The sequence below is a fragment of the Bos grunniens genome, chromosome 29, assembly GCF_055505025.1.
Source record: "Bos grunniens cultivar Pamir isolate PY7600 chromosome 29, Bosgru_T2T1.0, whole genome shotgun sequence".
Taxonomy (NCBI): Eukaryota; Metazoa; Chordata; class Mammalia; order Artiodactyla; family Bovidae; genus Bos; species Bos grunniens.
The window spans coordinates 39,059,358-39,071,964 of record NC_141193.1 but is presented as its reverse complement, the minus strand read 5'-3'; the positions used below and the strand labels follow the sequence as shown (position 1 = coordinate 39,071,964).

The 12,607-nt window shown below is 44.6% G+C and overlaps 1 protein-coding gene across 6 annotated transcripts in view; it reads left to right on the top strand.

Annotated features, from left to right (window-relative positions):
* The window catches only part of RAB30 (RAB30, member RAS oncogene family), a 102,687-nt gene that overhangs the window by 79,845 nt on the left and 10,235 nt on the right, over positions 1-12,607 (top strand). For 5 of the 6 annotated variants that reach the window (XM_086384570.1, XM_086384573.1, XM_086384571.1 and 2 more), the window contains 2 exons: positions 496-579; positions 8,427-8,610. In XM_086384570.1, the coding sequence (XP_086240696.1) occupies positions 496-579; positions 8,427-8,610 (268 nt within the window). The remainder of the gene's footprint in view (positions 1-495; positions 580-8,426; positions 8,611-12,607) is intronic. The other variant, XM_086384574.1, reaches the window with a different exon arrangement.

The window sequence follows — 12,607 nt, the reverse complement described above, 5'->3', positions numbered from 1 at the left end:
TTCTTCAGCCTGGTGGTTCACACCCATGGCTGTTCATGCCCTAGACTAATAGCCAGTTGTAATCTTCCTTGATCTTATCTTTTAGAGCACCTATCCACTTTGCCGGCACCCTAATCATCCCAATTTCATCCCTACGGCTCCATGTTCCTGAGTCTTATCCTTGTGTCTGAGTTTTGTTTCATTCTTTGGAGTTAATTCCCCTGTCCTTTCCCAGTTCTCTTCCTTTTACCCTCTCTGTCTGCTTCCTTCTTTCTTGGTCCCTCTTTCCCCTTCCTTCTTCTTTCAACATTTCTTTCTCCCCCATTCATTCCCCTTTCTCCTCTCTCAAAACATACACACAAAGCTAAATTAAATAGGGTTCCCATGACACTAACCAGAGTTCTCTCTTCTGTCAGTTAACTCAGCCAAAGGAAGGGGCTGGCAATGGGGGTAGGGGAGGATTTCATTTAATTGAAAGGTTTGCTTATTGTTATTTTTCTATTATTTCTGCTTTAGGGTCTTTTCCCCCCAGGACAAGGAGCCACAATTGGAGTTGATTTTATGATTAAGACAGTGGAGATTAATGGTGAAAAAGTAAAGGTAAGATGCTAAATGTCCAATAAGGCTTTCATTGTGCTATGTGAGAAGACGCAGTTGTTTTCATAACATTTATTAAATCACCTAGTGGAAACCCACATTGAAAATGACGTACTCGGCCGTGACAGCTTATTTCCAGACAGAGTGCCTCTGTTCCCTTCACAGGGGCAGGAGGGGGTTGAGGATAATGTGTTTACAGATCAGAAGACAGTGAGAGAAGACTAAGGCCAGTTTGTCTTGCTCTGGTCATGTCGGATGAGATGTAAAAACAAGGAAGAAATTTCCTCTGGGAATATCTTGAGTTGGGCTCTTAAGACCTAGGTACTTCTTTTTTTCTTTCTTTCTTTTTCTCTGTCTCTCTCTCCTTCCCTCCTTTCTTTCCACACTGCACACTTTGCAGGCTCTTAGTTCCCCAACCACGGATCGAATCTGGGCCCTCGGCAGTGAAAGCACCCAGTCCTAACCACTGGCCTACCAGGGAATTCCCTACTTCTTTCTTAATCGCAGCCTCATTAGAGAGCCTGCTGATTTCTACATTCCTCATTCTGTCATGTGAATCATTTATTCAAATTATTCCGTCTCCCACCCTACCCCAACCCCTGATAAGTGAGAAATACTAAATTAAGGGTCCAGGAAGGGTCCATGATCTGCCCTCCACCCCTGCTTTGTGGCCTCTGGGTACTTTGGTACCTGAAAGAGCTACATTGGCTTCAGTAACAAGAAAAGGGAGGGAGTGGTTTTCAAGTGCCTAATATGTGTCAATCCCTCCGCTGCCTTCTTTTACATTTAACTCAATCCTTATTGTAAACCCTGTGAGGTAAATGCTAAATTATCTTCATTTCGTATTTTTTAGAGAGGTCGAGTGATTTATTTATCCATGATTACACAGTTAGCAAGGGAGGTAGGTGGGATATGAATTGGTTTTATATGAGCCATGAACCCCATCGCCTCCCTGGGGTCTCCCCTGCTATGGAGCAGGGGAGAAGGCAGGCATAATGAGCCATTACCTTGGAGCAAGGAAAGAGGGAGATGATGGAAAGAAATGTGTGGTAAGACTAAGTTACTTGGAAGGGGGGTAGAGATACTGATCTTTGGCACTATGCCCGTCAGAGTGAGTGAGATTCCACAGTGAGCCCTTTCAGAGCTGAGTGCTATGGAAAGAAGGGATGATCCTTGGATCAACATGTGGCATCAGCATTCCAGCCAGACCCCAACTGCAGCACTTCAACCTCAGTATCCCATCCTCGGCACCTCAACCTCAGCACCCCAACCTCATACCCCACCTCAGCATCCCAACCTCATACCCCAACCTCATACCCCAACCTCATACCCCAGCCTCAGCACCCCAACCTCAGCACCCCAACCTCAGCACCCCAACCTCAGCACCCCAACCTCAGCACCCCAACCTCAGCACTCCAACCTCAGCATCCCAACCTCATACCCCAACCTCAGCACCCCAACCTCATACCCCAACCTCAGCATCCCAACCTCAGCACCCCAACCTCAGCATCCCAACCTCAGCATCCCAACCTCAGCACCCCAACCTCAGCACCCCAACCTCATACCCCAACCTCAGCACCCCAACCTCAGCACTCCAACCTCAGCATCCCAACCTCATACCCCAACCTCAGCACCCCAACCTCATACCCCAACCTCAGTACCCCAACCTCAGGACCCCAACCTCAGCACCCCAACCTCATACCCCAAGCTCAGCATCCTAAGTGTGAGTCCGTGCCACTTGTATCCTTCTCCCACAGGTACCTGCAGTCCTGCCTTCTGATGCCTCAGGAAGGACAGAGAAGCTCCAGGCTGCTCTTACAGCATGCCACAGGCACACAAAACTGTGTTTAGGATGAGGCTCCTGAGTGGGGGACAGAAACTTTCCCAGTGTCTCTTCCAGCCCTGACTCCTCAGTGGGGTTCGTTACTGCAGACATCTACACCAGATACAATAGTGATGGAGAGCTGGGCCCTCTGGAAAACAGCATGTGGACTCCATGTGAATGTCCACTGGAAAGTTCAGAAAACCAGTGCACTGAGGTGGAGAGAAGGCGCTGGGCTGTGGGGAGAGGAGGAAGCCAGGAGTGTGCACTCACGAGGCAGTGGCAGGAAGAGCCATGAATAGTTCTCTCTTGTTCCAGCAGAGGGAGCTGGTTGCCATCCCAAGGAGCTGGGTTAAGATCACCAGGCATTTTATTTCCAGAGATTTGGTTTTCTCATTTATATCCATATATATGTATGAGTTCATTCCTTTGACCAGAAAGGTTCGCACCTGCCGTGTGCCAGGTTCTGGAAATAGAAAGCAGCGAATAAAGAAATGGTCCCCATTGTTACAGAACAGGCTTATTTTTCTTTCCTCAATTCCCAAGTTTAGTTATTACATTTATTCCACTTTCTGTGAACCACAACCTCATTTTTAAGTACTTATTATACTCAGCTAAAAATCCATCTTTTTATAGCATCTGAATCTACCTCAGACTCCCTGAGAAGAAGGTTTGTGTCTTACTCATCTTTGGATCACAGCACAGTTCCCATTTCTATCGTCACTTCAGGCCTCTGGTCGTTCATCTGTGAGAAGTGAGAGCTGGCTCATCTCCCAAATCCAGCTTTAATGACTCTTTGCCTGTGAATCTTTCTAGCCATATTTGTAGAATCAAGACAGAAGATGACCCTCTTCAACCACAGTAATCCAAGGGTCTCATGAACACGGACACAGGAGGAGAGCAGCCACGTCTCACTGAGGAAACAGTTATTTTCTCATTATTGTCAGCGTTCATTAACATGAACCGAGTACCTCTTCTTAATGAGAGTTTAGTGACTTTTTGCTGGGAGTCTGCAGGCTTTCCCAGTGCCCTGGAGAGCCCGTGGAAAGAGAATTCACTGCTGGTTTGCACAGAATCACCCACCTGGTGAGAGGCAGGGCAAGACCTGAATGCTACTTTTTCTCCCGACTGCTCACCATCCTCTCTCAGCCTTCCCTACAAGTCCCTTTCTTTCTAGGATGGCTCCCAGGATCACAGGCAGCTAATCAATGGTATTAGAAGGATTCCCATAGCTATTAAGTGAAGAAAGTGGAAGTGTCAGTCACTCATTTGTGTCCAGCTCTTTGCGAGCTACCCCATGGACTGTAGCTCACCAGGCTCCTCTCTGTCCTTGGAATTATCCAGGCAAGAATACTGGAGTGGGTTGCCATTCCTTTCTCTAGGGGATCTTCCCAACTCTGGGATTGAACCCAGGTGTCCTGCATTGCAGGCAGATTCTTTACTGTCTGAGCAACCAGGGAAGCCCATAGCTATTGAGGTTTAGAGTCAAATCAGTGGAGGCAAAGTTAAAGAAGAGGCCCTTCTCTTAAAGTGGTCTGCATTATGAAGGTGACCTTGGGTAGAAAATATAATTAAAACCTATATAGAATTTTCTCTTATCCATTGATTTCTCTTAGCCTGTCATAAATTAATGTGTATTAACTAAAACTTTAAGCTCAGTCTATGACATTTTAACCTTAGGAGATTCGTTATAATAGAAATAGAAGATTTGCTGGATTTTTCTCTCATCAGGTATGCATTGTGTAGATAGGAAAGTCTTGAGAGTATGCACACGTGTTTGCTTTTACAACCATCTGTCCATCCTTTTGTTCATCCAGCCATCCTGTGTCAGAGTGAACGCTTTGTACCAAGCGCTGTGGTATGCTAAAGCGTCTTTCTTCCCTAGTAACTTCCTGTCATCTTTCACAAACATTTCATCTGTGAAACCTTCTTTAACTCCCTATTAATCACTTAAGCAGGATGAGTCCATCCTTCCTTTGTGATTCCACCATCCTCAGGTCATTCAGTTAGCCATCACTTCAGTGTGTCTACCATGAACCACGGACTGTTTTAGGTGGGGCCCTGGGGTATATGGTTAAATAAGAGACAGCCTTCACCCTCAGAGAACTCAGTCTTACAAGGGGACACAGTAGATTGCAATACTTTTTTTTTTGGCTGTGCCACATGGCATGTGGGATTTTAGTTCCCTGACCAGGGTTCGAACCTGCACTCCCTGCAGTGGAAGTGCAGAATCTTAACCTTTGGACCACTTGGGAAGTCCCTGTAGTACATTTTTGTAGCAGTGAGGCAGTAGAGGTGTGAGTGGTAGTGCAAAGAAGAGAGTGGATGATAGCACAGCCTCATGCTGGAAGTGAGAGTGGTTAGAAAGCCCCAGGCAGGGTTACTGAGAACGTATCAATGGACAGAAGACCCATACCAGGAGACACTCTCCTGCTGGCCCCCTTTAATAGAACATCTCATATCTTACCATGGGCTTCCCAAGCGATGCTAGTGGTGAAGAACCTGCCTGCCAGTGCAGGAGATGTACGAGACATGGGTTCAGTCCCTGGATTGGGAAGATTCCCTGGAGGAGGGCATGGCAACCCACTCCAGTATTCTGGCCTGGAGAATTCCATGAACAGAGGAGCCTGGTGGGCTACAGTTCATAGGGCTGCAAAGAGGCAGACATGACTGGCCTGGAGCGACTTTGCATGCACACCTATCTTATCATAGTTAGTCAACTGTGTATTCATCCTCCTTTACTATGAGCATTCTGATACCAGGGATTGTGTTTTATTTATCTTTGAATCTTCCCTCAGCTTAGCACAGTGCTCTGCATCTATTTACGATCTGTAAATGCTGAAAAAGAGCAAGCAAATTGCAGAGAGAACAGTGAAACCAAGTTGAGTAATAAAGACAGTGGAATATGGATCTCTTCAGAAATTGACCATAAGGCTAGAAAGAGGAAGCTCCCTTTGGGAAAGCAGCCTGCATCTCCGCCAAGACATCTAATTGCTTTTCTGGAAAATATTTTGGTGGTTTTAATTCTCAGAGCTGTTCTCAAGATATGGCTGTCACGAGAACATACTGATGTCTAAGGATCAGCAGTATTGAATCCAATCACAAGTGTTTTTCAAGGTTCACTGTGGTATTAAGATAATAGTCTTTTGTTCTAAGACACAGCCTGGAGAGGGGAACCATGTCCCTAGGTTTGAGACAGAGAAGAGAAGTAGCTTTTGTCCTGGCAAAAGTTGTAACATCTGTATGGCTGCCTTCAGCATACACAGGCTTTCATGTACATCATCAAAGGGCAGCTGTGACTTCAAATCAAAGGAGAGCCTGTGTGCCTCTCTTTGGTGGCAGGGACCACTGGTCACTCTGTCTTCTCAGCTAAGCTGATCTGAGCAGAGGGTGACACCGACTGCCTCGTCCTCTCTGGATGCAGTTGGATGTCTAAATCAGCCTCTGGCAGCAGAGCAGCACGGTGTATGGAGTGAGTCCTCTCTTGGGGGGTCAGAGTCTGGAGTCTGAGTCCCAGCCTTGTGAGTTACCTGCTAATGAACGGGAGGCGTAAACTCGCCTGCCTCACTGGGATTTGTAAGGATGAGATGAGACCATGAATAACTATTTGAACATTTACTATTTTCCAGACACTGTAGGGGATAACTGAGAGGAAAATGGACCCCAAATTCCCCCCGTCATGAAACTTTCCATCTAGTGAGAAAGATGGTTATGGAACATGTTATTACAAATACATAAGTGATTCAAGTGTTTCAGGTAGGACTTGCTTGCCTGCCAATGCAGGGGACACGAGTTTGACCCCTGGTCTGGGAAGATCCCACATGCTGTGGGGCCAGCTAAGCCCGTGTGCCCAGCTACTGAGCCTGTACTCTGGAGCTCACGGGCCACAGGGAGAGAAACCACCGCACTGAGCAGCTCATGCGGTGCAGCTAGAGAGTAATCCCTGCTCATTGCAACTCGAGGAAGCCTGCAAGTAGCAACCAAGGCCCAGTGCAGCCCCAGAGAAAAAGTGTGTTTGGTGCTGTGATAGGAAGTTATAGGCTTGGTTAGAGCTGAGATGATTTGGGGGTGGAGCTGGGGAACCTGGCCTAATCTGAAGGTTCCAGAAGTCTTCCCTGAGGAAATGATGTCCTGTTAACGGGGTGGATGCACCTTGTGACACATGAAATCGATGCAGTGAGAAGGGAAGATTACTGTCAGTGTGATTTCTCAAGGCCTTGGCTTTGTTCCGCCCTCGGCAGTCTCTCTGGGGAACAGTTTCTCTCGCAGAAGTCTGCTCTGTGCAGGGAAATTCAGGTTGAAGTGAGAGGTGTTTTGCCTTCTTTGTTTTTAGAACCATCAGTTATGAGGTCTTCAAACTAGTAAATGACTTCAGCAGGTTTGCATGTTATTAACCTCTTTTAATAAAGAAGCCGCCAAAGCCAAAGGAGATTAAGTGACTTGCCAAAGGTCAGAGGGCTTACAGGTGGTGGAGGGAAATTATTTTCCTTGTCTGCCATGGCATTGCTCCTGTTTTCATGAACAAAGATCATACCTTAATATATTCATGTGAATGGATTTTTTTTCCCCCTCTCCAGTTGTTGGCTGAAATGCCAACAGTCACAGAGTGATACCTTGCCCTGGATCCCGACTTTGGTACTAGGGCATTGTGATGAAGGGCAGAGACTCTGGGACTTCCTGGTGGTCCAGGGGTTGAGAGTCTACGCTTCCAGAGCAGAGGGTGTGAGTTCAGTTCCTGGTCAGGGAACTAGGATCCCACAGGCCACTTGGCATGGCCAATTCAAAAAAAAGAGCAAGGACTCGGACCACAATGCATGGTTGAATCAGCTTTAGGACATATTGGCTGTGAGACACTGGGCAAGTTAATTAATCTCTCTGTGCCTCAGTTTCCTCACATGAGAAATGATACAGGAATAGTATTTACCTACCTCATAGAGTTCTTGTGAGGAGTAAATGAGTTATTATGTGTAGAGTACTTAGAATAGAGCTTGGCACATAAATGCTTGAAATTTGGTTGTCTAGTTTGTTTGTTTGTTTTTAATAAAGAATAGAGGGAATTTTCTGAACAAAAAGGAGAGCATTTGAAATATGTTCTAAGAGTGTATATCTTTAATAAGACCTAGGAATATACTTTCTGATGTAGAAAATAAACAAAAGGGAAAATTAAAAATATGAGCAATGAAGAATCTATGGATAAAAATAGCAGTTCTTATATGGCAGAAACCAACACAGTATTGTAATTATCCTTCAATTATAAATAAATAAATTTTAAAAAATAGCAGTTCTTAGGGGAAACAGGCTTATAATAAAAGTTAAGTAGATTGTAAATACCCTAATTTCACCTTTTAAATGAAATTGTATGAAAACAATCTGAATGCCTTTTAAAAAAAAGAATAAAGGGGAAACAAAAAATTTAGCAAAGAAAAAGCAAAGCAAGTCCTTCTCTTTGACCAGAAGAAATTTTTAAAAAATTAGAGGTGCCTTTCTCTTACAGCAAAAAACAGCCATAAACTTATTTGGGTGAAGGTGTTTCTATTTCTACACACTGGAAGCATACTGGAGTGGGTTGCCATCTCCTTCTTCAGTGAACCACATTTTGTCAGAACTCATTATGACCCGTCCATCTTGGGCGGCCCTGCACAGCATGACTAATAGCTTCATTGAGCTACATAAGCTCCTTCACCATGACAAGGCTGTGATTCATGAAGGGGGTTCATTGGAAGGACTGTTGCTGAAGCTGAAGCTCCAATACTTTGGCCACCTGATGCAAAGAGCTGATTCATTGGGAAAGACCCTGATGAGGGAGAGGTGGTAGCAGATGATGAGATGGTTAGATGGCATCAGTGACTCAATGGACATGAGTCTGAGCAAACTCCAGGAGACACTGAAGGACAGGGGAGCCTGGCTTGCTGCAGTCCATGTGGTCACAAAGAGTCGGACATGATTGAACGACCAAACAACAACGGGAAGGCAAGGCTTGCTTTCTTCTTTGCTTCACCAACTTGATCCTTCTTTTATGCCTTTACAGCTTCAGATCTGGGACACAGCAGGTCAAGAGAGATTTCGGTCCATCACCCAGAGTTATTACCGAAGCGCCAATGCCTTGATCCTTACCTATGACATAACCTGTGAGGAATCCTTCCGTTGCCTTCCTGAGTGGCTGCGGGAGATAGAACAATATGCTAGCAACAAGGTCATCACTGTGCTAGTGGGTAAGTAAGGACTGATGAGGAGGGAAATTGATTTGTGAGCATCAGAGAATTTATAATCACATAAGGCTTGTGCCTTGGCACCTTGCAAGAATAGTCTTCACCAGGGGTCCCCAACCTCTGGGCTGTGGACCAGTGTCTCATGTGAGATCAGCAGCAGCATTAGAGGAGAACTAAAGTGCTCAATGAACGTGATGAGCTTGAATCATCCTGAAACCATGCCCCTACTCCGCCCATGGGAAAATTGTCTTCCACAAAACTGGTCCCTGGTGCCAAAAAGGTTGGGGACCACTGGTCTACAGCTCTGTAATTCATACAATCAGCGTTCAGTTCTTCTGATTGCAGTTGAAGAGAAAATGAAATGGAGTCTAACCCACGGTGATGATTTAGAAAAGTAGAGAACACTGCTGATTGATTTTCCTATCAGCATAGTCTCTAGAAGAAGGTGGATTGCCATGAAAGTTATATGGGCTGCTAAGCATTAAAAAAGGAACTTCCCTGCAGCTCATATGGTAAGGAATCTGCCTGCAATGCAGGAGACCCAGGTTTGATTTCTGGGTTGGGAAGATCCTCTGGAGAAGGGTATGGCAACCCACTCCAGTATTCTTGCCTGGAGAATCCCATGAACAAAGGAGCCTGGCAGGGTACAGTCCGTGGAGTTGCAAAAAGTCAGGCATGACTGAGCAACTAACAGTACTACTACTAAGCATTTAAAAAAAAAATCTAGGCCATGGAAACTGCTGATCTAGAAGATATATCTAAGTTGATAAGGAATTCATTATTGAAGGAATTGTGTTTTGCTTAAAAAATGGATCTTGGTTAACTTTTTTCCCCTTCTTATGTTTATACTGATCTGAGAAATTCTAATTTTCACAAAGAATCCCTTAAGGGAAATTCTGCAGTTTATTTAATCTTATAGGAGGGTAGAACCTCTATTTAGTATGAGGGGAAAACAGAAAACAACCCATGGTTTTTTTGTGGTAATAAATGCACCCGTTATGAATGGAATTGCAGTGAAATGGACCAGATTATTAAAAATCCTCTACTGGCAATGGAAAAATGTTAATAATATATGGTTGTTAAAAAGTGTCTTTCCTGGAAATTCCATGGTGGTCTAGTTGGGACACCACGTGCTTCCACGGCAGGGGGCACAGGTTTGATCTCTTGTTTATGTCTTGTCGGGAAACTAAGATCCTGCACATCCTGTGATGTGGCCAGAAGAAAATTTTTTTCTTCCTAAGAAGTAACATTGTTGTATGTTCTACAAAGACCCAAATTTTGGAAATCTGATAGAGATTCTCAGAAACATTAAGTTAAAAATCATGGTTAACAGTAAGTTAAACAAACACATTAGAATAAAGCGTTATAGCTGGTGTGTGTGTGCGAGGAATCATATTAAGGACATTGTGTGTCACGATCTCAAATTTACAGATGAGGAAAGCAAGGCTCAGAGAAGTCAAGTTCTTTGTTCAAGGTCACAGAGCATGTTAGATCGACTCCAGAGGCTGTGTTTATCCAGCTGTGATGTGCTGCCTTGTAACAAATTGCTGGACTTTTCCTTCAGGCTGCTGGGTTAAGTATTTGCCTCTCTATGAGTACCAGTGACCCCTGCTCAGATCTGAAAACCCACCTGCACATTGGAGAATCTTTGCTGGGAAGAGCTTGAAAGCCCTCTGCTCTGGACAGAAAGCCCTGAGAACTTGAGTCAAAGCATTACTACTTGGGATTCTGTTTAAGGAAGTTAAATGCACAGATGAGGGAACATAATTAGTCAGCTCGATATGAAAGAGGCACTGGCTTTTTTTAAAAAATCTTTTTATTATGGGAAGTTTTAAACATAAGCAAAATAGAGCAAACCGTATAATGAACACCCATCTGCACGTCTCTCAGAGTTGACAGTGAACAGCTCACAGCCAGTCTTGTTTTATCTGTTCCCCACCTCTTCTGTCTGCCTTCCCCTTCAGGTTATTTTGAAGCCAATCCAAGATGTTGTATTAATTCAGTTTGTATTATGTCAGTGTGCATCTCTATAAAAGATATGTCTTTTAATTCTCCTTTTAGCTGGAGGTTATCCTTCCATATTTGCTTCCTGGGGATTTGCTTGTTAAAGCATTTGTTTGTGCGGTGGCGTTTTCAAGTCTGCATTTTACTCTTTCAGCCTGGCGGTGTCATTTGATGCATTCTTCTGTCACTTAAATCTCTGGCAGATTTGCAGGGGAATCTAGAGCCTGCTCAGATTCACGGTTTTTGTTTTTTGTTCTGGCAAATATATTGTGTAGTCGGTATTCTGAGGTGCTGTTCTCAGGGCAGTCGAGAAAAAATGCTTGATTCTTTGTTTCTATTTTTTAAGCTTAGTCACAGAAGTTTTGTAAAAAGTCTTTTTATTGTGTTAGTTAGTTAGTTTGGGCCGTTCTGGGTCTTCACTGTCGCGTGCAGGCTTTCTCTAGTTGCAGAGATCAGGGACTACTCTTCACTGTGGTGCGGGCTTCTCCTCGTGGTGGCTTCTCTTGTTTCGGAACACCGGCTCTAGGTGCGTGGGCTTCAGTAGCTGTGATGCAAGGGCTTAGTTGCCCTGTGGCACGTTGGGATCTTCCCAGACCAGGGATCAAACCGGTGTCCCCTGCGTTGCAGGGTGGACTCTTAACCACCGGATCACCAGGAAAGCACTCTTTTTCATTTTATTACTTTTCAAAATAATGAGTTGGTTTCCAAGTCTTCCAAAAGTAACTATTAAAGTTTGTTTTTGTTTTGAATATTGTTATAGATTTAAATATATTTGATGTATTCTAGTCCTTTGAAGTTATTATTATTGATGCTTCTGTATTGTTCCAACTTTGACAGCGGGAGCCTCTTCACTCTTGAGTCCTTTTGACATGACCTGGGAATCCTTGATGATTTTCTTGCTTTCTGGGATGACATGTTCCAGGCAGCTAACGCATTTCCTACCCCTGACCTGGAATTGGGCATTTCTTTAAGAAATTCTATTGATTTTTAATGGGAAGTTGTATTTAGAAGCTAAGCCAAGGTGATAGGAATCATCTTTACTGCAGAGTTGGGGCCGGGGTGTGATGGCTTTTAGGCTTTCCAGTGGACAGAGCTAGTGTACGTGTGTCTGTGTGGTGGATTCTGTAGCTTCTACAGGGGATTGTCTCATTAGGCTCTGCTGAACACTTTGACCCACAAGACTACCATCGGCCACATGGCATCACAGACATTTAGGTGGATCCAGGACAGCAAACACAGCTTAATAGCAGGTCAGTACCAAGCGTTCCTCTTCAGTGGAAGCAGCCCACATATAGTGAGTCCACAGAGCTGCCCAGGACCTCCCGGGACAGTTCAGGCATGAGGCAACAAGGCTCACTCAGGCAAGTGCAGGGTCCGCTCTGGCTGCAGCCTCAGTGCCCCCATAGGAGCTAATCCCTCTTGTAGTAGCCCGACAGCCCTAACTTTCAGGGTCTTTCCAAATGAAGAATTGCCACACTTAGGGAAGCCCAAAGTTAAGGCTTTCCATTAGGTATTTATAATTCATACATAGAATTCCCAGGCCAGATGGAATTTATCAATCAAGGGTCACTTTTACCGTGAGCAATGTTGCCAACCACCACAGTGGATGAAACCTTTGTCAGATTTCCAAAACAGAAGTAGAACAGTTTTTAAAGATAAAATAACACCATGAATTATTCACACCGATACTTCCATTTGTAATTCAGGACTACAGGAGTTTTCCTTTACCTCATTAAGCTTATACCCGTGTTTCCGTTCTCCCATGTCCCAAATCCCTGACTCGGTGTCACCAGCATAATTACTTATTCGCTTTATCCCCTAAAACATGTACAGCAGCCACAGAGTAATGCTGCTAACATGACCACTAACAAGATGACTTCTGCAGCACTTTAAGATTTTTTCCTTCAGTTCTGTTTGTCCTTCTACGCCACTGGGCATGCGTAGTTCCATTACTGGTTACATTCCCTTCAACTTCGCTTTTTGTGTGGTCCTGCCA